This window comes from Schistocerca americana, chromosome 1 (assembly GCF_021461395.2).
Source record: "Schistocerca americana isolate TAMUIC-IGC-003095 chromosome 1, iqSchAmer2.1, whole genome shotgun sequence".
NCBI lineage: Eukaryota > Metazoa > Arthropoda > Insecta > Orthoptera > Acrididae > Schistocerca > Schistocerca americana.
The window spans coordinates 707,987,712-708,013,189 of record NC_060119.1 but is presented as its reverse complement, the minus strand read 5'-3'; the positions used below and the strand labels follow the sequence as shown (position 1 = coordinate 708,013,189).

The 25,478-nt window shown below is 38.1% G+C and overlaps 2 protein-coding genes across 2 annotated transcripts in view; both read left to right on the top strand.

Moving 5' to 3' along the window:
* LOC124609918 (sex determination protein fruitless-like) overlaps window positions 1-12,819 on the top strand; it is a 458,799-nt gene extending 445,980 nt beyond the window's left edge. Inside the window, exon 5 of the mRNA XM_047140113.1 lies at window positions 12,358-12,819. Coding sequence (XP_046996069.1) covers window positions 12,358-12,689 — 332 coding nt within the window. The 3' untranslated portion in view covers window positions 12,690-12,819. The remainder of the gene's footprint in view (window positions 1-12,357) is intronic.
* On the top strand, window positions 12,689-18,756 carry LOC124593757 (zinc finger protein 83-like). The gene is made up of 3 exons (XM_047132101.1): window positions 12,689-12,979; window positions 13,309-13,389; window positions 18,604-18,756. The coding sequence occupies exons 1-3, from the start codon at window positions 12,689-12,691 to the stop codon at window positions 18,754-18,756; spliced, it is 525 nt and encodes a 174-aa protein (XP_046988057.1).
* The last annotated feature ends 6,722 nt before the right edge of the window (window positions 18,757-25,478 follow it).

Sequence of the window (25,478 nt, the reverse complement as noted above, 5' to 3'; positions counted from 1 at the left end):
CAGATGTCATTTAATTACACTGTATATAGGCCTAACAGTAACTGCATAAATGTCTGAGTCTCTTTATAATTTATGTACTTCACGCTCCACATTTTGTGTGATATACTGATTCTGCAATATTCCTCTTTGGCATACTAGTGTAACAGGCAACACAAAATCAGCTAAGTGCAAAAAAAAAGAAAAAAAAAAAATATATATATATATAATTCACACATTTATTTACTTATACTTATGTATATAAGCCAACTTCTGGTATTTCCATTGTGTCTGAGTAAAATCATATGTATGAGATAAAACTGTCTTGAAAACTTAGGTCCAAAGTTTGACATAAAATTTAAACTTTTTTTGTGTTGGCTGTAACAAAATTCACACTTGTGTTATGTTTATTGTATGAAAATTGTGCTTGTGTCTTGATATAATGTGTACTATATCAATCCTAGATATTACTTGTGTGCTTTAGAAACCTTTGGCTACAATATCCTCTTTCAAAGTTAATACTTCCTTAATTTAATTATATATTTATTCGAAAAAGATATACTTCTGAGAATTTTGGGATTTTTGCAAACAAATATTTTTGAAATTTAAGAGCATTGGGCATAACCTACTTTGTAAGAAATCATCATTTGTGATTTACTGTTACTGCAGTTAACTGACACATCATGTCATATTGGTCTTCTCTTTCAACAGGCAGGTTTATAGTAAATTAAATCTATTATAGAATTTGTTAATAACCATGATATGAAAAATGTTTCAGAAAAAGAGTCAATTTTACATCAAGTTTTTCTGTTGGCATAATACATATCTCATCTTGGCTGCAAGTTGCTTTATCTCTAAAAGGCTATTGGTAACAATCATAGCTTTAAAAAAATCAACAAACTTAATTTAAAGTTATATAATAAGAGTTCTGTGAATTATTGAGTCATATTTAAATCCTGTATTAAAAAAAGAATCAACGAGACTAATTTACAGTTATTTAATTACTGTTCTGCGAAATATTACCCTAGGTACAATGTAGCCCATCTGTATTTTCTGCTCTCAGACATGGGATGAGTTAGTTTCTGTTCGAAACCAGCTGCACATCAACCTGACTACTATAAAGCAACTGGAAACTGTTATGAATGGGTGTGTTGGAAGTTATGAATGGGTGTGTTGGAAGGGCTACTGATATTCTGTACCAGAGACACCAATGGTACCTCAGATACTATCCTCTCCTGTAAATATTGATGATGATGATGATGTTTGGTTTGTGGGGTGTTCAACTGCATGGTTATCAGTGCACATCCTGTATGTGGTCAAGTAGAGAAGTAATGTGTCAATGGTAGGTCCAGGTAGCCTGTGAAGGAGTAATGGGGACAAGGGAGGACTCAGAATGTTATATCCATCCCCTTAACCAACAAGTCCAAGGAGACCTCATTCACCAAAACTAAAACAGATCCAGTGAGACTTACTTTACATATTGGCAAAAGTGCTGTGTCCTGCGCCAAGGGGAGGTAAATACAAAGGGGCTAGTTGTCAGCAGTTCAAACATGACGTTACCCATCACCAAAATGGCAGCAAAGGGTGGGAAGGAACAGCATGTGCACTCATTGGCTTTGCCTGTGGGCCTCATTCAATAGGATGAAAAGGCAATTTTGTGAGACAGTTACTGAGGGAACAATGGCAGCAAACGGTGGGAAAGAACACTATGTGCACTCAGTGTATATGCCTGCTTGTTGAAGAGGCTGTTCAGCCAACCATTAGGGGAACTGAGTGCAACCTACTACATATTGCAGAGCACATTGGAGCAAATGATGCCTGTCGTCTGGGTTCCAAAGTCATACTTGGATCGTTCCTATGACTGGCAGAGAAGTATTGCTCAGTTTCAACAAAGCTCACTTTCTGCAGCATTTGTCTCCCAAAATGATCATTGCCCTCTGGGTTTGAATGAACCATCCAGTCCAGATAATGATAGTTGTAGAGGAGACCCAGAAGTAGCAGTGTAAGATCCAAAAAAAAAAGTCCTCCACAGGAGAAAGTATTAAAATTCTAGTGGCTAACAGCTGAAGTATTCACAATAATGTTCCAGAATTTGAATCACTCCTAAAAAGCAGTAAAGCACACAAAATACTAGGTATAGAAAGCTGATTAAAACTTGAATCTGACATCAGTGGGATTTTTGGGAAAAACTGAATTGTATATCAAAAGGATAGGCAACTGGAAAGCAGGTGGTATATTTATTGCAGTAGACAAAGAACTCAAATCTACCAAGATAGAAATTGAAGCCACATGTGAAACTGGTTAGGCAAGTCTCAGTATCAGGGGTGCCATAAAATTATAACTGGATCCTTTTGTTGTCCACCAGACTCACCTCCTAATGTCACTTAAAACTTTAGAGAAACTCTCAGGTCTCTTGTACATATGTTCCCCAATTATACTGTAATCACTGAAGATGTCTTTAAATATCCAACAATCAAGTGGGATAATTGCAGTTTTGAAAGTGGTGGGGCATCACAAGACATCCTGTGAAACATTACTAAATACCTTCTCTGAAAACTACTTAGAACAGGTAGTTTCGAACCCCACCCATGATAAAAATATATTAGCTCTAATGGCAACAAATAGACCAGACCTCTTTGGGGATGCTCACATTGAAACTGATATCAGTGACAATTGAGGAAGTTGTCATTTAAATTACCTATCACACACATTTAAAAGAATAGTTGATCATGCATGGGATTGATATGTACCAAATAAAACAGTTAATGATGGAGGGGAACTTCCATGGTAACAATGAGCATAAAGAAACTTTGAAGAAGCAGAGAGTGCTGCATAATTGGTGTGAAACAAATCATTGGGTTATAGATCGAGAGATGCTTAATGAAACACATTTGACTCTCAAGAAAGCAATACATGAAGCCTTCGCTGACTACCAAAACAGAATACTGTCGAAAGATCTCTTGCAAATCCAAAAGAAATTCTGGTCGTGTGTAAAGGCTACTAGTGTAAGTAGGCTGTTTAGGTTTTTATATTGGTAACACCACGTAGCGCTCTGTATGAAAATCACTGGCTGTGCTGTGTGCAGTCTGTGGCTAGTTTGCATTGTTGTTGGCCATTGTAGTGTTGGGCAGCTGGATGTGAACAGCACATAGTGTTGCACAGTTGGAGGTGAGCCACCAGCAGTGGTGGATGTGGGGAGAGAAATGGCAGAGTTTTGAAATTTGTAAGACTGGATGTCATGAACTGCTATGTATATTATGATTTTTCAACACTATTGAGGTAAATACATTGTTTGTTCTCTATTAAAATCTTTCATTTGCTAACTATGCCTATCAGTAGTTTGTGCCTTCCGTAGTTTGAATCTTTTATTTAGCTGGCAGTAGTGGCGCTGGCTGTATTGCAGTAGTTCGAGTAACCAAGATTTTTGTGAGGTAAGTGATTTGTGAAAGGTATAGGTTAATGTTAGTCAGGGCCATTCTTTTGTAGGGATTTTTGAAAGTCAGATTGCATTGCGCTAAAAATATTGTGTGTCGGTTTAAGGACAGTCATGTACAATTTTTCTAAGGGGACGTTTCATATGTCGACCCTTAGCTGAGGATACCCCACTGGAATCTTCTGATTTTGTTCTTGTAGTTTGTGTAATTAGTGTAGCTATTGTTTATTGCTAGCACATGATCATAGAGAGAATTTCCTTTGTAGTTGTAGTTTTCATTCTTGTACAGTAAAACAGTTGTGGCATGCATGTAGATTTGCACCAAGTATTTTGCAGCTGCGCTTGCAATTAATGAGATATTATTTTCAATGCTATGTTAATGTGTTTTCTTATTTTGCTCTTCAAATTGTGCTTTTCTATGTTGTCGTGTGAAATATTGTGACAATAATGGCGTGTGAAAAACGTAATACTAGGCTCCAAAGTAAACTGAGAAATGACAGTGAAGACGAAAACAGTGTGTTAGCGCCACCATGTAATGAATTAACTAATGTTCAAAGTAGTAATTTGGTAATTGTACATAGGGAAATGGAGCGGGCTGCAAATAATGGTGTAGGCAGTGAAACAATTAGTGAACAGGGAAGCATTATCGATCGTTCGGTCGGCAACAGCTTCCCTCAGGAATCCGAAATGACAGGACACAATCTTGCAAATACTGTAGATTCAGGTTTTGCATCCTTGCCGTTTTCTCAAATAAGCCAAGACATATTTTCTGCTTTTCAAAATGCGAATATTGGCAGTTCAAATGCATTGCCGAATAGCACTGAGGAACATGTTTCAGACACCAGTGCATTGTTATTACAATTAATGCAACAAATGAGACAAAGGCTTCAAAAGTTAGACACAATGGAACAACACCAGAGACAAACACAGGAACAGTTAGACACAATGGAACAACACCAGAGACAAACACAGCAACAGTTAGACACAATGGAACAAAATCAAAGACAAACACAGCAAAAGCTTCAAAAGTTAGACACCACACTTGAACAAACATGTGAAGATTTAACTACTGAGTTACATAACATTGAATCGAAATGTCGAAAAGTCTGTAATGATGTAAAAACACAAATTTGTGAGCATTTTCAACCTATATTTTCGTGGCATGAAAATGCATTACAGAATCACAAAGCAGCCATAAAAGAACTGCAAACCGTTGTTCATGAAAATCATGAGACCTTGTGGGCTAAAATTGATTCAGTTGCATCTACCGATTCGGTTACGCTACTTGCAAAAACTCAGGAAAATTTAAAGAACACAGTAGATACGATTTCAACACAAATGGACACTCTGAAACTTGGTTCAGAAAAACACACTGAGGAAATAAGTACACTATTGGAGAAAGTAGCCAAACTTTCGGATCAGTTCACTAACTTATCTGCAAAGGTAGATGATGATCTGAATGACACAAGACCTGTATCCATCACTGACACAGAAGAGTATGAACAAATTAATAAATTCGAACAAAATCAGAATCAAATTAATACACAATACAAAAGAGAAATCCAGGAAGTACAAGATCAGTTGGCACAAGTAATACAAAAATTACATATTTCAGAGGACACTCGCGCTCCAACACAGGAAGAGGAACTTAGAAATACAGAAAAGCCACAAAATAAAAACACAGGGCATTTCGGAAATTATGAAAGAAATTGGCAAGGTGCACCGAATTTTGAGATGGAACCGCCGACACAACGTAACAATGACCGATATGCTACTCGCCGACACGATGATTTTGACTATAAGCTGTTCATTACTACACGTAAGTTCAAAACATTTAAGAATTCTGGCAATGACATTCATCCACAAGCGTGGCTCCATCAATTCTCTCATTGTTTTCCTCCCAACTGGTCATTAGAGCACAGATTAGAATTTATGTGTGGCTACTTAGAGAATGAACCAGCTGAAAGAATGCGATCGGTCATTCACGATTGTCACAGTGAAGGAGAATTTTACCATGCCTTCCTCTCAGCATATTGGTCTCAAACTACACAAGACCAAGTAAATCGTAGCATCATAATGATGAAACATTTCGAACAATCTGAATTTTCCAGTCTTGTGAAATATTTTGAAGACATGTTGCACAAGAATCAGTACCTGTCAAACCCATACAGCCCCTCAGAATGACGAGAAATATTTTTGTGTATATACACCTGATTATGACTACTGTCTTTCTAGTTGAGAGATTTTTTTTACTACCTTATGAAATGCCATATGGCTAATGAATGATGTTTCATGCCTTCCTTTGTTCGTATTTGCTCATTTTCTTTAATATCTAGTTTCTAGCTGCACTGCAGCATTGGTTATTATAAAATTTAATAGATGTACTAATATCACTATTTTCTGCCTACAGACCCAGTAAAGAATACGTTTATGATATACTTTCTTAGAAATGAGAGCACAAATAGACATTTCCCCTCACAGGAATTGCATAAATAATTTTTTTAATGACTTGGTAACTTTCTTGCAGAGTAAGTTTTTGTGATGCATCACTCTAGTGTTAAGATGTGACATAGGTATTAAACATGGCCATTTTTACTGTAATTTTTTTTCTGCTTGAGCTATGTCATGTTTAGATATAAGTTATTGCATTTGCTGCTGCTGTTTGCTAGGCATAGTGCTACTAAATTTCACTTTACATTACTCTGTTAAGCCAGTTTTACTGATTTATTTTTCTTGTTTGCTGTTCATTGCCTTATATTAGTTGTAATATTGCTGCTTGCTTTGCCAAATTGCATTTTTTTGTCTATGAAATGTCTCCTTAGAAAAATTATACATGACTGTGCTTAAACTGACACACAATATTTTTGGCGCAACGCAATCTGACTTTCAAAAATCCCTACAAAAGAATGGCCCTGACTAACATTAACCTATACCTTTCACAAATCACTTACCTCACAAAAATCTTGGTTACTCGAACTACTGCAATACAGCCAGCGCCACTACTGCCAGCTAAATAAAAGATTCAAACTACGGAAGGCATTAACTACTGATAGGCATAGTTAGCAAATGAAAGATTTTAATAGAGACCAAACAATGTATTTACCTTAATAGTGTTGAAAAATCATAATATACATAGCAGTTCATGACATCCAGTCTTACAAATTTCAAAACTCCACCATTTCTCTCCCCACATCCACCACTGCTGGTGGCTCACCTCCAACTTCGCAACGCTATGCGCTGTTCACATCCAGCTGCCCAGCACTACAATGGCCAACAACAATGCAAACTAGCCACAGACTGCACACTGCACAGCCGGTGATATTCATACAGAGCACTACGTGGCGTTACCAATATAAAAACCTAAACAGCCTACTTACATAGCCCCCATGTTCCCCACAAAAAATTTACAAATTGTTTTGGGCAGTGGCCAATACAGATTTGAAAAAATTTTTCATAATTACTATAACAAAGAAATCAAATGCACACACTTATTGATACAATGTTGAAATTCGTGTGCAAAGGCTACTAGTTGCACCACAGTTAATGTCCCGTTACTCACAGTTGAGACAGGAACCAAAACTGTGGGTAGTACATTGAGAGAAGTAATGATTAACTCTGTTTTCAAACTTCCTTTACAAAAGGAAACCCAAGGAGAATTTTTCAAATTTAATTCTCAGAACACTGACAGGATGAGTAAAATAAATATTAATGTCAGTGGTGTTGAGAAACAGTTGAGATTGTTAAAAATGAACAAAACTCCAGGGCCCAATGGATTCTCTATGAGTTTCTATCCCGAAATAGTGACCAGGTTTGCACCTTCTCTAACTACAATCTGCTGTAGATCCCTCAAATAAAAAACCATGCCCAGTTGTTGGAAGAAAGCACAGGTCATACATGTCTACAAGAAGGATAGCAGAAGTTACCCATGAAATTACCATCCAGCATCCTTGAAATTCATTTGTTGTAGATTCTTAGAACATACTGAGTTTAAGCATAATTAGGTACCTCGAAGAGCTTGACCTACTATGTGCCAGCCAGCAGGGTTTTACTAACATCGATCATATAAAACTGATCCTCACTTCTCTCACATGACATAATGAAAGCCATTGGTCACGGCAGTCAGATAAATGCAGTATTTCTCAGTTTACAAACAGCATTTGACTCAATGTCACATGTATGCTTACTTTCAAAGTACCGTTGTATGGGGTACCAAGTGAAATTTGTAAGTGGGTTCAGAATTTCCTGGTAAGAACATGTCATGTTACCTTGGATGGAGAGTCAGCAATGATGCAGATGTAACTTTGGGTCTGCCCTGGAGAAGACATTGGGTCCTTGCTGTTCATGTTACGTATTAACTATCTTGTGGTCAATATTAAAAGTAACCTCAGACTTTTCACAGGCAATGCAGTTATTTGTAATGAAGTACAGTCAGAAAGAAACTCCACAAACAGTCAATCAGAGCTTGAAAGGATTACAAAGTGATGCAAAGATTAGCAACTTGCTGTAAATTTTCAGAAATGTAATACTGTACACTTCACAAAATGAGAAGAACGTAGTATCCTATGGCTATAGGATTAATGAGTCACAGCTGTAATCAGTCAATTCATACAGACACCTGGGTGTAACACTGTAGAGGTATGAAACAGAACAGTTTTAGAGGCTCAGTTGAGGGTAATGTGGGTGACAGGCTTTGTTTTATTGGTAGAATACTAGGGAAATGCAATCAGTTTACAAAGGAGATGAATTAAAAATTGCTCGTGTGGACCATCCCAGAATATTGATCAAGTGTGTGGAGCCCATACCAAATAGGACTGACAGGGGACATTGAGTGTATACAGAGAAGGGCAGCATGAATCATCACAGATTTGTTTCATCCCTGGGAGAGTGTTCCAGAGATGTGGAAAGAACAGAACTGGCACACTCTTGAAGATAGATATAAACTATACTGAGAAATCCCTCATACAAAATTTCAAGAACTTGCTTTAAATGATACTCTAGGAATATGCTACAACCCTCTACTTCTCACTCTCTCAGGGATTGAGAGGACAAGATTAGATTAATTATAGCATGCACAGTGGCATTCATTCAATCATTCATCTCATGTTCCATATGTGAATGGAATGGCAAAATGCCCTAATAATTGGTACAATATGGCATAATCTCTACCCGGTAGAGCTTGTGGTCTCCCTAGCGGGGAAGGCTGTGACATTTACTGAGCAGAAGTAACCTAGACGTCAGGTTATGCTATGGATTAGTCTGTCACCACAACCATGAATTCAGCAGAATGGGGGTGGCAATATCACACTAACCAAATGTTTACATACTGTATCTTCTTTCTGTTTCATAATCAATATCTGAGTAACATCAAAAGCTAACTCCAAAATAAAATCTATAGGTAATGTAGCTTATTTATCCCCCAGTGGCACATTTCCCGATGGCTTACCACAACAAATCATAATAAAAGGCACATTTTGGAGAAATCTTTAATGTGGCATATGTTAGCGTCATTGCATGCTTGTAGTTTTTGGTATTTTCATTTCTAAACTTCAGATGTTTAATGTTTTGTACACTCAAACCACAGTATTTATGACTTTGCGTGATGTAACAGTGATGTTTCCATGATGTCATGGAACTTTTGATTGATTGGTTGACATGACCAACCTGAACAATTTCCATGCAAATGTGCAGACTATATTTGTCATATTTACACTTGCGTATCACAAAAATATGCATTTTAAATCATACAGTGCACACAACCACTCAGCTGCATTGTATGTTGCTCTGTTAAAATTGTGTGTGTACCCTTGCTTAGATTTACGCTGTTTTGTTCTCAATTAATGTCTATATCGAATCTGGCTGCAGCAAGTTCTTTCACTTTCATCCTAACCACATGTCACAAACTTTTGCATGATAAATTACATATTGAATTCATATTCTGTCATTTTCGAACAGTTGGTATGCTGCTGTTATTCACAAGAAAGAAGACTCTCTAAACTCATGCATAATACACTTACAAAATGCATGTTACCTGCAGTCAGCAAGCAAGGAAACTAAGATAATGGGACATATTTAATACAAGGTGTATATTTTGCACGCTTTTTCCTTTAATCATTCACGAAATTCTCACTAGGTGGTGATACTTCTGTTACCATACTACTATAGTGCACTCCGGTGAGACATTGGCAAACATATTCCAACATTGGATAGAATAGCTAATGGCAGAAACAGAAAAACTGTCTAAAACTGTGGTGTCACCGCCAGACACCACACTTGCTAGGTGGTAGCCTTTAAATCGGCTGTGGTCCGGTAGTATATACGTCGGACCCGTGTGTCGCCACTGTCAGTGATTGCAGACCGAGCGCCACCACACGGCAGGTCTAGAGAGACGTCCTGGCACTCGGCCCAGTTGTACAGCCGACTTTGCTAGGAAAGGTTCACTGACAAATACGCTCTCATTAGCCGAGACGATAGTTAGCATAGCCTTCAGCTACGTCATTTGCTACGACTTAGCAAGGCGCCATAATCCTTTGCTATATATATTGTGATGCCTGTACCGTCAGACCAATGTTCACCAATTATGGATTAAAGTTAAGTATTACATCAACTACGTACTTTATTTGCTACTATTAATTCCCTTAACTGTTCCAGACCTCACGCCAATCTGCGTGAGCTTAAAAGCGTGCATTTCGGCCTCCTCTAGCAACACGGTGTTGGCGCTTCTGCCAACACTTCAAAAACTACCAAAACAGTAATACTAAATGTTGATTAAAGATGTATCAACTCATAATAGGGATACAGAGACAGTGATTCGATAGCAAAGTTTCAGGAACTCTGTTCATTTCCTTTTGATGCAAGCAGTGGAAGATGAAAATTAAGTGCAGGTTGGTAGGGCGCACTTAGGCCGAAACACCAGACGCCCAGAAGAGCTGCACTCTGAGGAAACCACACACCCAAACCTCTACTATATAGAGCTAAGCAGGAATTCAAGGCACAGCTGTAAGACTAGCTACTACCTATTCAAAAAACACCATGTGAAATCAGACATCAACAGTTCTAAAAATGTTGACTGGCATTACTTAAATCTGTGTAGGAAATATGTGAAATGCTCTCTGGTTATTTAAATTTTGAAATACATTACTGAGAAATTTATTTTAATGCATGTTTTGGGGCAGCTCTGCCTCAGAGCCTTTACTGCCAAGCCACACCTGCTCTCTACCATGTACGTCATAGAGGTTTGTAGAGCACAGATTTAGATGCAGAATAAACATTTACAATCACTGAGGTGTATGTAATCCATGATGGGAAAGATACCACACTGCTGACCATGGCTGTAGCACCATGAAGATAGCATGCAACAAATGTCAAATTGGTATGAAGAGCATGCAACATGTTGAGTATGTAGATTATTAGTATTTAAGGAAAACTATCCAAAGTAGGTGAGAGAAACATCATCTCGATTCTGTAGACAAGGAAAGAATTAGCAATGGGTTTCTCATTCAGAAACTTCATTTATATGTTGGTTGTTTGTGAGAAGATTGTCTTGTTCCTCATTTAAATAGGAGAAATGTCTACTACCACATGTTTGAATCTGACAGCAGCAAGATTGTGGTCAGTCAAGTCTGCAGTGTATTGTTCCACAGTATTGCTGCTTGTGTTGATAGGGATCCCATAATTTGTCATGCAAATTTGGGATTGGTGGGTTTAGGAAGGCCTTATTCAATGGCATGCAGGATTCAGTGCTGGCAAGGACAGACATATTGCAGAATCATACATCCATATCATATACTTTGAGTCAGGAAATGAGCTTTTTTGCTGTAAGACAAATATCCACATGGTTGTGTGATGACACCTGGAACACTATGAACTGTAAGTGCAGCAACCAATTGTTGTGGTATCACTTGACAATGTAACACAGAGACAGATGCACCAACAGTTGCACACCAAATGATGACTGGACAGATGAGGGGCACCACATCATCTTTCCAGATGATTCCCAGTTCTGTGTACAGCATCACAATAGATATAGCTGTGAGCTGAGGCTCTGAGGAGAATGGACATTCCGATATTGCATTCTTCATTCTTCACTGTTATATGGATCCACACACCTTGTGTAATGCTGCAGGGTACTGCTGATACACTATATGATTATCTCTGGTTTGTATAGCTGGTAATTTGGACAGGATCTGCTACATATCTGACACCCTAAGGCCAGTGCCTTCACCTTGTCATCAACGTCTCTGTGATATTACCCTTAAACAAAATAATGCAAGACTATATGTTGCCCGTGCTGTCCTGGTCATACTTGATGCCGAGTGTGTTGTGCAGTATTCCTGGTAAACAAGTTCTTCAGATCTCCCATCTATTGAAAACATTTGGTCATTGGCGTCAGGAACACCATTTGCAAGATACTACAAGCAATGAATTATGGCACAAAGTTAAAGTGGTATGGAATGAGGTACTTGCAGTTGTCATCCAAGCCTGGTCAGACTCAATGCCCAACTGAGATAGAGCTGTTGTTGCTGGCAGAGATGGCAGCTCTGTGTAATAAATTTGGTGCCCTATGACCATCCAAATTCTCTAAAAATTTAATTAATTATGCCTCCTACTATACTAAATGTGCACAGTAAGTAAAAAGACATTAGTTGCTAACAACACACACTACACATTTTTAATAATTTACAATGCTTTTTAAAAATATTTCTTAAGTACAAATTTAATTATGTGAAATGCTTTTTATGATCAGAATTCTCTAATATAAATTGTCACATTACACAGCTTATAACAATTGATGTAATTTTTAGTATCTAACAAAGTGCTCATAGAATGATGTATATCCAGATATGACAAGTTTCCATGTATTTTACAATGTCATCACTATGGAATCAGATACAGTGTTTCGTATTCTTACATGATTACCTTTGATTTTTCTTCACCTTTATCTGTTTCAGACTATTCTCCTCCAATTAACAAATCCCAGAGTGAATATTATAACAATGACAGTAATTACAATGATCAGCTGCAAGTGTCTGAACCAAAATATAATTCAGTGTGCCAGAAAGCCAAACAGATGAATTCACCTTTAGATAAGGCTTCTCTGAATTCTGAAAATATCAGGCATTGCACATTACTTGAAGATCCTCAAAATCAAGATCAAGATACAATAAAACCCACAAAAAAGGGAAGAAGAAATGAATTTATAAAATTTTACACTTGTGGTATGAATACAGTTAGTGCAGACAGATGTGACGGAGATTCAAACTACATCTCAAAGTTGGAGTAATGCATGAGTCTGATAGAAATAATGAAATTGTTGTTATTTTCACCAACATGCAAAATAACACAGAGGAAGAACTTCTGGACAAAGAATATGAAACTTCAGACTGCTCAATGAATATCAGGCACAATTTTCACTGTAATATCTGTGGAAAAGTATTTAAATTTCAGACATCTTTATCTCGACATAATAACAAATTCCATGTGACTAAATATCAGTGCTCCACTTGTAACAAAGTCTTTTCAAGACAAGTGTACTTGACAGTTCATCTTTCAAATCCTGGGCGAGTGTGTTATGTTGGTAATTTTAAAGAAAGCCAATGAAGTCTATAAGAACTAAATTAGAATTTTTATTTTGCTTTGAATAAATACAAAACTGTAAGTTTCAGAAGTGTATACAGTAAGGAGATGAATAATGTTCAGCAGTTAATGAAGAATTACTATCAAAGTTGTTATACTTTGCAGTGTGATCTTTCAATTTTAGATACTATTCATTGTAGTATTTGATTAAAGTGTGTGGGTGGCATGTGTAATTACTATCCTGACTAATTATAAACAATAAGAAAATAAAACAAATCAACAAGTAAAATTCTTTATGTATAACTTGTGTGAAAAATCAATGCCAGTGGCAGAAACAGGGACCAGCACTTGAACTGCGAAGTGTGGAAGAAGCACACATAAAGAGTTCTGGCTGTAGCCACTGTGCAGTGCAGTGATTTGTGTGGTACACATTGGAACAGGCTATTAGTGAATTATTATTTACTGATACTTAAACAACTCACTAAGTAGTAGAGGGACTGAATTGTTGATAGGCACACAAACAGTACTCAAAACATCACTAGCTTTAAAATAAATCCTTTTTTGAGCTAAAGTACATGTACACACACATACATATTTATGCCAGTGGAAAAAGTGCTCCTGTTGGAGCACAAGAAAGGTGTGTATGTTCCTCTTTAAAAGACTCTGACAAAAAAGTAGGGAACTAGCTGCCTCAATCCTCATTCTGCCTCCTCACCACAAATATTTGACATCTACATCTACATCTACATTTATACTCTGCAAGCCACCCAACGATGTGTGGCAGAGGGCACTAAACGTGCCAGTGCCATTACCTCCCTTTTCTGTTCCAGTCGCGTATGGTTTGCGGGAAGAACGACTGTCTGAAAGCCTCCGTGCATGCTCGAATCTCTCTAATTTTACATTCATGATCTCCTCGGGAGGTATAAGTAGGGGGAAGCAATATATTCGATACCTCATCCAGAAACTCACCCTCTCGAAACCTGGCGAGCAAGCTACACTGCGATGCAGAGCACCTCTCTTGCAGAGTCTGCCACTTGAGTTTGCTAAACATCTCCATTTTTCTATCATGGTTACCAAATAACCCTGTGACGAAACGCGCCGCTCTTCTTTGGATCTTCTCTATCTCCTCCATCAACCCGATCTGGTACGGATCCCACACTGCTGAGCAATACTCAAGTATAGGTCGGACGAGTGTTTTGTAAGCCACCTCCTTTGTTGATGGACTAAATTTTCTGAGGACTCTCCCAATGAATCTCAACCTGGTATCCGCCTTACCAACAATTAATTTTATATGATCATTCCACTTCAAATTGTTCCGAATGCATACTCCCAGATATTTTACAGAAGTTACTACTACCAGTCTTTGTTTCGCTATCATATAATCATACAATAAAGGATCCTTCTTTCTATGTATTCGCAGTACATTACATTTGCCTTGAACTTTTTCCATAAACACTCAACATTGTCTAATTGTAACTACTACCAGTGTTTGTTCCGCTATCATATAATCATACAATAAAGGCTCCTTCTTTCTATGTATTTGCAATACATTACATTTGCCTTGAACTTTTTCCATAAACACTCAACATTGTCAGTGTCGGAACAGAAATTTTCGTTTTGATCTGTTAGGTAGTCTGAAATCTGCCTTCTATTACTCTTGCTAAACAGATAAACCTTCCTCCCTTTTTTTATATTCCTGTTAACTTCCATATTCAGGGATGCTGCAACGGCCTTATGATCACTGATTCCCTGTTCTGCGCTTACAGAGTCGAAAAGTTTGGGTCTGTTTGTTATCAGTAGGTCCAAGATGTTATCTCCACGAGTCGGTTCTCTGTTTAATTGCTCGAGGTAATTTTCGGATAGTGCACTCAGTATAATGTCACTCGATGCTCTGTCCCTACCACCCATCCTAAACATCTGAGTGTCCCAGTCTGTATCTGGTAAATTGAAATCTCCACCTAAGACTATAACATGCTGAGAAAATTTATGTGAAATGTATTCCAAATTTCCTCTCAGTTGTTCTGCCACTAATGCTGCTGAGTCGGGAGGTCGGTAAAAGGAGCCAACTATTAACCTAGCTTGGTTGTTGAGTGTAACCTCCACCCATAATAATTCACAGGAACTATCCACTTCTGCTTCACTACAGGATAAACTATTACTAACAGCGACAAACATGCCACCACCGGTTGCATGCAATCTATCTTTTCTAAACACCGTCTGTGCCTCTGTAAAAATTTCGGCAGAATTTATCTCTGGCTTGACATGGGAAAATATTCACTCTCTTTCAACACAGATCATTACCCAGCCTCTCTTTGTAGTTAAGCATTCATACTCCCATTGATTTATAATATATCTCACTGCCACCATTTGCTCTCTCACTTGCACCATTTGCTTTTGTGTTTCTTTCCCATTGACACTGCCTACACCATACCCCAGAAGCTCAAAAATTCTGGGGGATCCAATTTATTTTTCCCTCTACACCATGTGTTTAACATTTCAGTCCAAAATTCACCATTTTCTATACCTACATGTTAAAGTTCACCAGTGAGGGAGGATCTGAAGCCCCAAGCATAGTATAGTGCTCAGGCATCTGTACTATTCATTTCCACTGCCTCCTCTCTCTTTTGCTCTGACTTTTTCTGTCTTGGTCCATCTCTTTTTCGTTTTTACTGCCACTTTCTCTCTCCCACAACCACTGTCTCCTCTCTCTTTCCCTCTCACTGGCACTGTCTCCTCTCTCTTTCACCATTACTCTGATGGGAGCATTTTTCTGCTGGCTCCCTTTTTGCCCTCTATAGCAGGGTGTGCTGTTAATATAAAAGGAATTGTGTAGATCCTATTCTGAATCCCATGCCACTTTCCTTGATGTTGATCTCATCCTCACCAAAGGCCAGCTACACTCTACTGTTCACATTAAGTTTACCAACAAACAACAGTACTTACGTTTTGATAGTTGCCATCCTTCCCACACAACCTTGGCATTCAAGGCAAACATATTTGCTCAGATGCAGACACTTTACAGAAATACAGCACCATTTTCACCTCATGGTCCACTAGACATAATTACACCACCAGACTAGTTCAAAAGCAGGTTCCCTGGGCCATCACATCCAATCCTGGTACTGCTGATCCCTCCAAAAAATAACTTAGGAGTTCACCTTTGGTCACTCAATACCATCTTGTTCTTGAGTGTATTAATCAGCTACTTTGGAAAGACCTCGTAAAATCATGCCCTGGAGTGAGGTCCATTCTGCCAGAGATTTTGCTCACCACATCCAGAACAGCTTCTTGTTGCCCTTCCATTCTCTGCAATATCCTTGTCAGATCTTATGGTCCTTCTAAACCCATCTCCCTGTCCTATTTCTCCCACCCCTGGGACTATTCCCACTGCAAGACTTGCCCTATGCACCCTCTTACCACCATCTATACCAGCCCTGCAACTGGCAAAACATATACTATCAAAGTGAAATGACACATGTCATATACCAGCTGTTATGTAAGCACTGTTGAGTCTTCTATATCAGCATGACTACCACCAAATTATCAGTTACAATTAGTGAGCATAGGCAGAGGGTTTATACTGGCAACACACAATATCCTGTTGCAGAGCATGCTCTACAACACGACAGTTGTGACCTAAGTGCCTCTTTCACCACATGTACCAACTGGATTCTCCCCCAAGATACCAGTTTCTCAGAACTCCACAGCTGGGAACTGGTGCTACAATGTGTCCTTGGTTCTTGACACCCACCTGGCCATAATTTATGTTAATTTCGTTGGTCTCGGCATTTCTTCACAGCAACTATTCCTTTCTTCACTCCCTTTTGTGTTTCCTACTTCTTTCATTTTCTGACCTGTCTATTTTTCACTGTCACCCTCCCACCTCTATAACATGCAGTGCTCTTAACCTTTCACTCTTATTAACTTGTGCATTATGTTTTAGCAATTATCTCTATCTTGCATATACCTTGTCTTCTACCTTTAAGCTCTCAGGTTTTCAACTCTCATTCAGTGCAGTCCTCAACAATCAGTTTTTTATTTTCATCCCATCCAGTGACTCTCCCCTGACCAGGGATTTTGGGCAACTTTTATGAACTCTACCATTTTCCTAATTTTGCCAGTCCTTTTCCTTCACCCCTCTTGCTACCCCCTCAATCCTTCTGCCAGAAGAAGAAGCCTCTGGCTCTGAAAACTAGCAAACTGTAATACCTGTTTTATATGTGTATTCACCTTTGCTGCTTGGTTAGAAGTTGTTTATCTATCAAATTACTTACATTTCCATCAATTTTCTGACTCTTTATAACTTTACCAGGTTTGTAAGCTTTGACACATGTAAACAAAAATTAAGTGTGCACAATATAACATTAACAAAAACTCATTTGTTTTACTTTTTCTCTGGAATCTTCGCTCATCGATAGCAATTCATTAGAAACACCTGGCTTATGATTTGTATCTTAAAAGAGTAAAATTTTATCAGAAATATGTCTCTGAATTTTCAGTCTTTCCATATTATATAATATTTGATAGTTATTTTAAGTACTTTTCAGGTATGTCAAGACCCTTTTCAGTCCTTTTTTTTATCACTGCAGTACCTCTGTGGGCATATTTGTATGGGAGTGAAATGCCCATTATACAGAGAGAGCACATAATAAGTTTTATTGGCAAAGAAATTCTGACTAAAAACATTATTTGGTGAACACAGAATCCTTGTGATGACCCTAGAACTCTTGCCATGTGTTCATAATGTCAGTTAAAACTACATTCACGCCTCAGATCAGATATTAGATGCATATTTTATGTGGATAAATATAGTAAATTTGAAACTTTGTATCTTATTAATGGGTAATGACATCAAAAAAAGTTTCAAGGTTCCATGAGAACATCATCTTAAGAATATGTGGTGAAAATTTTGACAATTTGCCATGAACAGAAATTATAGAAGTGCCCATCCCAACAACTGGTACTTTTGGTATGCAAAAATCAAATTTTTTTTGGGTATATCTTGATAACAGCTACAGATTTTAGAAAATGGGAAAGTGGTGTTTGCTGTAGCAAGAATGAACACAATTTACAGAACATATTACTTTACAGAGCAACATGTAAAATATGATGTGCATAGCACTGACCACTTTGACTGAACAACAGTAATACAGGTTACAGAATAGGCTGAGCACTCATTTGTGATCATTTAAATAATATTGTTTCTTTGGTGGCCCACCAGAGCATGCCAGGGGGCTGATGCATTTTGCCTCTTTAAGTGGCCCTTTGAACTGTGTGGTCACATGATCTCTGAAATCATGTGCATCATGTTTGAAGACACATCAGTGTTTCTAGATGAATATCTAGATATACAGCTAAAATAGAGTTTTTTTAGGGTGGTTAGTTATGTAGACAACTGTGTCCCATGGTGCACAAATGGCTAAAAAACAGTTTTTGCATTTTTCTGTATTAAGTACAGTAACCTTCAACCTCTGTATCTCAGTAATGGATAATGATATTGAAAAAAGCTTCAAGTTTCCTGTCGTAATCATGGGAGGTACAAATGATGTAGCAAAAAACCAAGCAAATGATGCTATCAAAAGTTGATTAATACTTAAGTAATTATCATTAATATTCCACAGAGACATGATAAAATGGAACAATCTATTGTGAACTTGGAAGTGCACAAGACAAATGATAGACTTAAAACAATATGTAATAAATTTCACAATGTTTCCCTGGTAAATGTGAGCAATCTGCACAGAAAATTCACACTACTCATGGTATGCACATGAATGAAAGAGGCAAAAACACTGTCAGAAAACTAACTGTTGAGGAAATTAGATGAAATTCTCTACAAAGTGGTGTAAAGAAGTGCATTGCCATGGAATGGTACAACCCGCCAAATCAGAATCTGTCACACAAACATCCATTGCAGCCAAGTCTGAGAAACTTGTAAAGCCTGCTGGACAGTTTGGTAGCCCAAAATCATACTGTATAGTCCAGCAGGAGAAACTCAGACTTAATGTCATACACCAGAATTTAGGCAGTCTTAAAAACAAGCACAATGATCTGGATATTATTACATGTCTTGATAAACCTGGTATTTTAGTCATAACTGAACATTGGTACACTGAAGACCTATTTACCATTAGTCAACCACTCTCCATGAAATTTTGCTCTGCCTGTAGTAGGAAAAACAAATCTGGGGGTGGTGTAGCAATCTTATTTTTAAGGCAAATAATTTCAGTGTTATTTATGTAAGTGCATTTGCTGAAATATATCTAAAATGGGATAGAGAAAGTATAGCAATTATTGGTGTGTGTGGGCTACCTGTAGCATGTATGGAAACATTTTTCAAAAATCTATCTGACTTGGTGATATATAAAAACAGTAGATTTTCTGGATTAAATGGCTATTAAATACTATAATAACAGGTGATATAAATACAAACTTATTAATCAATGATGCCAACACCAAAAAGCTACACTACCTACTTGATGAATTCAATCTGACACCATTTATCCATGAGCCAACTAGAGAGGCTGGCAACAGCAAAACATGTCTGGATAATATAATAACAAACATGACCCATCCTTCCTACAGTACATCTGTTCTAAAACCAGCCATCTCTGATCGCCATGCAGTACAGCTTCAATTGGAGGCAAATGAGATGTCCTTTATCTCTAAAGAGAAACTACATGTAAGCAAAAGAATTATGTATAATGGTAACATCAATAGACTGAACTGCATGTTAGTACACATACCATGGTTTGTGAATGATAGCTTTTCCTATTATACCTTTGGTGGTGACTTTTACTACTGTTTTGATACCACATACCCAGTTGCAGCCCCAAAAGTTAAACAAACTAGAAATATAAACAAAAGTATCTGGATAAATAATGATGTCATTGAAGCAAGGGACAGATTAAAATTATTCAATAGTGCAATGTTGAATAATAAACAGAATCTTAAGCTAAATGAAGCATTCAAAACTTAGCATGGATACTATAAAGTTTTTTAAATATAGGCCAGGAGCAACTACAATGCAAACAACCTTCAGGCTTTGCACAGTGCTACTATGGGTATCTGCAGAATGATAAACAGTTTTAGAGCAGGCAGAGACAAATCCTGTATGGATTTTATTATTGATCACAATGGGATGGTAGTAAAAGATCAACTTGAAATTGCTAACATATTCATTAAATATTTTTCTTCAGTAGGCGAAGCCATCAATAGCATAGCTGCTGATAGACCTTTCAGGATGTGAGGTCATGGTCCAAGAAACTCTTCTGTTCCTGATGTTTCATCAAGGACTGTGTTGGACATCCTTAGAAGTGCTCCTCCACTGAGTCTTGCTGACTGGTTGGATGTCCAAGAGTGACGAAGTGAAGTTTTTCTAGTTATGATTTTGTTTCTCCCCTGTTAACAAACTGCAAACATTTTCCTATCATTTACATGGCAGTGATGGGAACGGCCAACTGGCTTAGGAGGTGATAGGACAGAGGGGTGGAAACTGTTGGAGGGGGGTATGAGGGCAGTAGATTACTGTAGGTAGAGGCTGGGATGATTTTAGGAGTGAAGAATGCATCTGTGTTGTTCAGACAAGCTGGTGATGAAGGGGAGGATCCATATGGATTGGGTAGTGAAGCAGCCATTGAAATCAAGCATGTTATGTTCAACTGCATGTTGTGCCTAGTGGTGGTCCACTTTATTCTTGGCCACAGTTTGGCATCGGCTGTTCATTCTAGTGGACAGCTGGCTGGTAGTCAGCTCAATCTAAAAATCTGTGCAGTGATTGCAATAGAACTAGCATATGAGATAGCTGCTCTCATAGGCAGCCCATCCTCTGATGGGCTAAGATAAGCCTCAGACAGAATTGGAATAGGAATTGCCGGGTAGATGGTTTGAGCAGATATTGCACCTGGGTCTTCCACAGAGATATAATCCTTATGACAACAGATTGAGTCTGGGAGTGGCATAGGGATGAACTAGGATATTGTGGAGGTTGGTTGGGTGATGGAACACCATTTTAGGAGTGACTGGAAGGATCTTGGGTGGGATATCCCTCATTTCAGGGCATAATGATAAAAAATCAAAGCCCTGATGAAGGATATCATTCATTTTTCCCATTCCAGTGTGGTATTCAGTGACGAAGGGTACACCCCCCTGTAACTGGTTCATTGGGGTGGACAGAGGATTGAGTGTGTATGGAGAGAGGGTATGGGAGATCTATTTGCAGACTAGGTCTGGGAAATAGTGTCTGTCTGTGAAAGCCTTGATGAGACACTCAGCATATTGGGAAAATGCCAGGCTCTGTGGGAGCAATTTTTTGGAGTGAAAAGGAAGACAGTTGTTGAAATGCAGGTGGTTGGTGGGTTTAATGTGGACAGAGGTATGAATGGAAGCATCATAGAGGAAGAGGTCAACGGTGAGGAAGGTGGCGTGTTGGGTTGAAGAGGATCAGGTGAAGCAGGTGGGAGAGAAGGTGTTGAGGTTGTGAGGAATGAGGGTAGGGTGTCCTGACCCTGAGTCCAGATCAAGAAGATGTTGTCAGTGAACCTGAACTAGACTAGGGTTTTCAAGTGGTGTGAGACTAGGAAGGTCTCCTTTAGATGATCCATAAACAGGCTGGCATGAAAGAATGCCATGTGAGTGCCCAAGGCTGAGCTGCAGATTTGTTTGTATACTTTCCCTTCAAAGGAGTAGTTATGAGTTAGTACAAAGTCAGTAAGATGAGATAGTGGATTAGGAGTTTGAAGAGCGTTTTAACAGTAATTTCAAGAACATGAACATGAGGAATGTTTGTGTACAGGCAAACGGTTTCAACAGTGATGCATAGGGATCCAGGAGGTAACAGGGAGGATGGTGGAGAGCTGGTGAAGGATGTGGGAGGCTAGGTTATGGGCAGTTGATTGGAGGTGTTGGTCAATGAGGGCTGAAATTCCTTCAGCGGGTAACAATAACCAGCTACGATGGGCATCCAGGATTTTTGAGTTTTCAGATTCTGGAGAGCATATAGAAGGAAAGTTTGTGGAGTGACATAGGGATGAGGAGGGATGTAGATTCAGGGGAGAAGTTCTGGGAAGGGCCTAAGGATTTAAGCAGGGATTGAAGGTAATGTAGAACTTTTGGGATGTGATTATTCTGGCAGAATTTATAGGAGGAGGAGTCAGGTAACTGGCGGAGGTCTTCTGCCAGGTTGCTACTGCAGTTCATAACAATAGTGCAACAGTGGTGGAACCTTCGTTTGCGAGTAGGTTGATTACATCAGGATTTGTTTTAAGGTTGTATGTGGCTGTCCTTTCTTCTGCTGAAAGGCTGGTGTTGTGAGGAAAGCACCTGAGTAAGGGTAGGAATTCCTGGCTAGTGACCGAGGGATGGTTAGCTGGGAAGGGTAGGTGGGGGGGCAGAGGGGGGGGGGGGGGGGGGGGAAGTCTGGTTGTATGCTTGTAGGGGGGGGGGGGGGAGTCTGGTTGTATGCTGGTATGAAGAGTCTGCTAATGCACCCACCCATCTTTCCCTTTTTCCCTTTTTACCCATATCCTTTTCCGCTCCTATTTCAGTCCCAACACCCCCCCCCCCCCTTTCTCACCCCACTGCCATACCCCACATGTTACCAATACTGTGCTCACTGACAGATTAGCAGTACCTGCATGATCTGCTTTCCCTTTCTCCATCCATCAGATTGCTGCTTCCATTCTAAAGGACAGTCACATTGTGGTCAAAGCTGCTGCAGACAGTGGTCATGTGTGTGTGAGATGTGCTTCCATGTGTGAATGAATGTGTGCGTGTGTGTATCCTTTTTTAAGAAAGCTCTGGCCAAAAGCTAAAGTCTAAGTGCCTTTTTGTTGTGCCTGTCTGCAACTCAACATGTCATCTTTATGATGAGTGGCTATCTGTCTTATCCCTATAACATAAAAAATTTGACAGATACCTAAGCATATTTTAAATTTGTAGTTAATTCATATTTGATGGAAATTTCTTCATACTCTTTTTAAGGTATTCTTTAGGCTATTTTTTAATTGAGAACTATTGCAACAGGTAGTATAAAAGATAAGTATCTACTTTTGTTAGTTACTTTAAATATATTTCACTCATTGCATGGGCACTACTATAGATTAACATGTTCATTTTTGTAATTGCATTTAAATCTCATTTATGTAATATTTTGTAAATGGAAGCATGTAACCATGCATAGAAACAAATCATGTGCACATGGTCAATATAATGATGCACCCCACATTATTTTTATAGAAAACAACATGAAATTTTATGAAAAACAGTTTAATGCTAGACTGTTAATTGACTGACTCAAATTCAAATCTTGTGTGATATGCTGTCACTAAATATCTCAGTTTGTTGGACATAAAATAAAAATTAAAATTATTTTAAAATTAACAAACTAAACAATAAATACAAGTAATGAATGTTCTATAATCAATAGAGAAAATTTATTTCATTACAAAGAAACAACAGATTGATTTTGACAAACACTTGGGTCCTTACAATGACAAAACATTTCAAGAAAAGTTGCTCAGACAAACACATACAATACAAAAATATTCAGTGGTGTAATTAATAATTTAGTGCTTAGAGAAGTGAAGTGTCGTGTGCACAGAAATTGCCATGCTTCCTTCTGAAAAGAAAAAGAAAAAATAACAGAATATTCCATTTATCTAGTGAACAGGGGTTTTAAACAACATCAGTTAATTGTAAACAAAAGAACACTATCAACTGTGCAGTTTTTCAGTATTTAGTGGCTATTTTAAAATGCATAACTTAATACAAAGATTAAATGCTGAAAAACCAAAATGCTCCAACATTGCAGAACTGACAAGCACATCTATATCCAATCTGATCTACATCTACACAGATACTATAAAGTTCACCAGGTGGTGTGTGGTGGAGGGTACCCATTCCCTATTCTACTTGTGAGTGGTGCCCGGGAAGAATGACTGTAAGTAAATCTCCATATTAGCTCCAATTTCATAGATTTATTCATTGTGGTTGGTTTATGAGGTGTATGTGGGAGGAAGTAATATGTTGCCTGACTCTTCCTGGAATGTACTCTTTCAGAATTTCAATAGTAAATCACTCAATGATGCACAATGCACAATGCACAATGTAGTGTCTGCCCCTGGAATTTGTTGAGCAGACCGATAATGTTCTCACATCTACTAAACAATCCTGTGATGAAACATGCTGCTCTTCATTGTATCTGGCCTACCTCTTCTATTAATAAATCCTGGTATGAGTCCCAGATGATTAGTAATACTCAAGAATTTTCCAAAAAGTGTTTTGTAAGCCAATTCTTTTCTGGATGAATTACTTTTTCTTAAGATTCTTCCTATGGACCTCAGTGGTCATCTCACTCTTGTGTGGTTTTATGTGGTCATTCCACTTTAAGTCACTCTGAATGGTTACTACTAGGTATTTTATGGGAATTACTGTTTCCACCAATATGTCTACAACAGTGTAATTATACAGTAGTGGATTTGTTCACCTACTTCTGCACTATGTGTCACATATATTTATGTTTAGCATCAACTGTCAGACCCTGCAATGTTCATCAATCCTGTACGTCTCTTCCTGCAGCTCACTACAGTGTTCCCTCATTGGTACCTTCTTATAGACAACAACATAACCTGCTAACAGTCTAAAGAAGCTTCCAACATTGTCCACTAGATTGTTTATGTATTGCAAACAGTAACTGCCCTATCCTTGAGATACTCATAAAATTACCTTTACATCTTCAATTTTGTACTGTTATGAGTGACGTGTCAAGCTGCATCTTGGAAACAAAGAACCAAGATTTACACCAGTTTACTGAAATGAACTGTTTGATACCACTCTTGGATTTGAAGTTTTAGATGCCATTTTAGTTTTGAAAGGCACAGTACTTAGCTTTTGATGAAGTGCTGAATATGCTAGAGCTTTTTTAATAATAACAGTTGTTGGTTTGGGGAGGAAAGGGACTACTTCTGGGTTATCAGTCCCTTAACAATTGTATTTGAGGTTTATGAATAATAAGAACATTCCTGTCATTTCAAGTTTGAAAACATAATATTTTACAAAAGTAGTCATCCTATTAAAATTTCACTATAAAACAAAAAAGGTTAGATGGGAACGTAAGTTTAAAAATAATTAGCATATATCACCACAGTTGGCTAAATGATGAAGTTTTTTAAGCTGCTCTAGACTACAATTTATTATTCAGTATTGAAATAATTACATTTTGATTATGGAAATGTAGTTAGCTTTTGGGGGGGTGGGGGGGGGGGGGGGGGGGGGGGAAATACCAGTTATGACACCTTCCATCAGCAAAAGCTTAACATGTTGAAGTTTTTTAAGCTGCTCTAGACTAAAATTTATTATTCAGTACTGAAATAATTACATTTTGATTATGGAAATGTAGTTAGCTTTTGGGGGGGAAAAATACCAGTTATGACACCTTCCATCAGCAAAAGCTTAACATGTACAAGTAATGTTATCACAATACACACTGTTCCAGAAA

Coding starts and splice junctions, on each gene's coding strand:
- LOC124593757 (XM_047132101.1), top strand. CDS start 12,689: ATGCATGAGTCTGATAGAAATAATGAAATTGTTGTTATTTTCACCAAC. Junction 12,980..13,308: donor ATCCTGGGCGAGTGTGTTAT/GTTGGTAATTTT, acceptor AATCAATGCCAG/TGGCAGAAACAGGGACCAGC. Junction 13,390..18,603: donor CTGGCTGTAGCCACTGTGCA/GTGCAGTGATTT, acceptor AATATTCCACAG/AGACATGATAAAATGGAACA.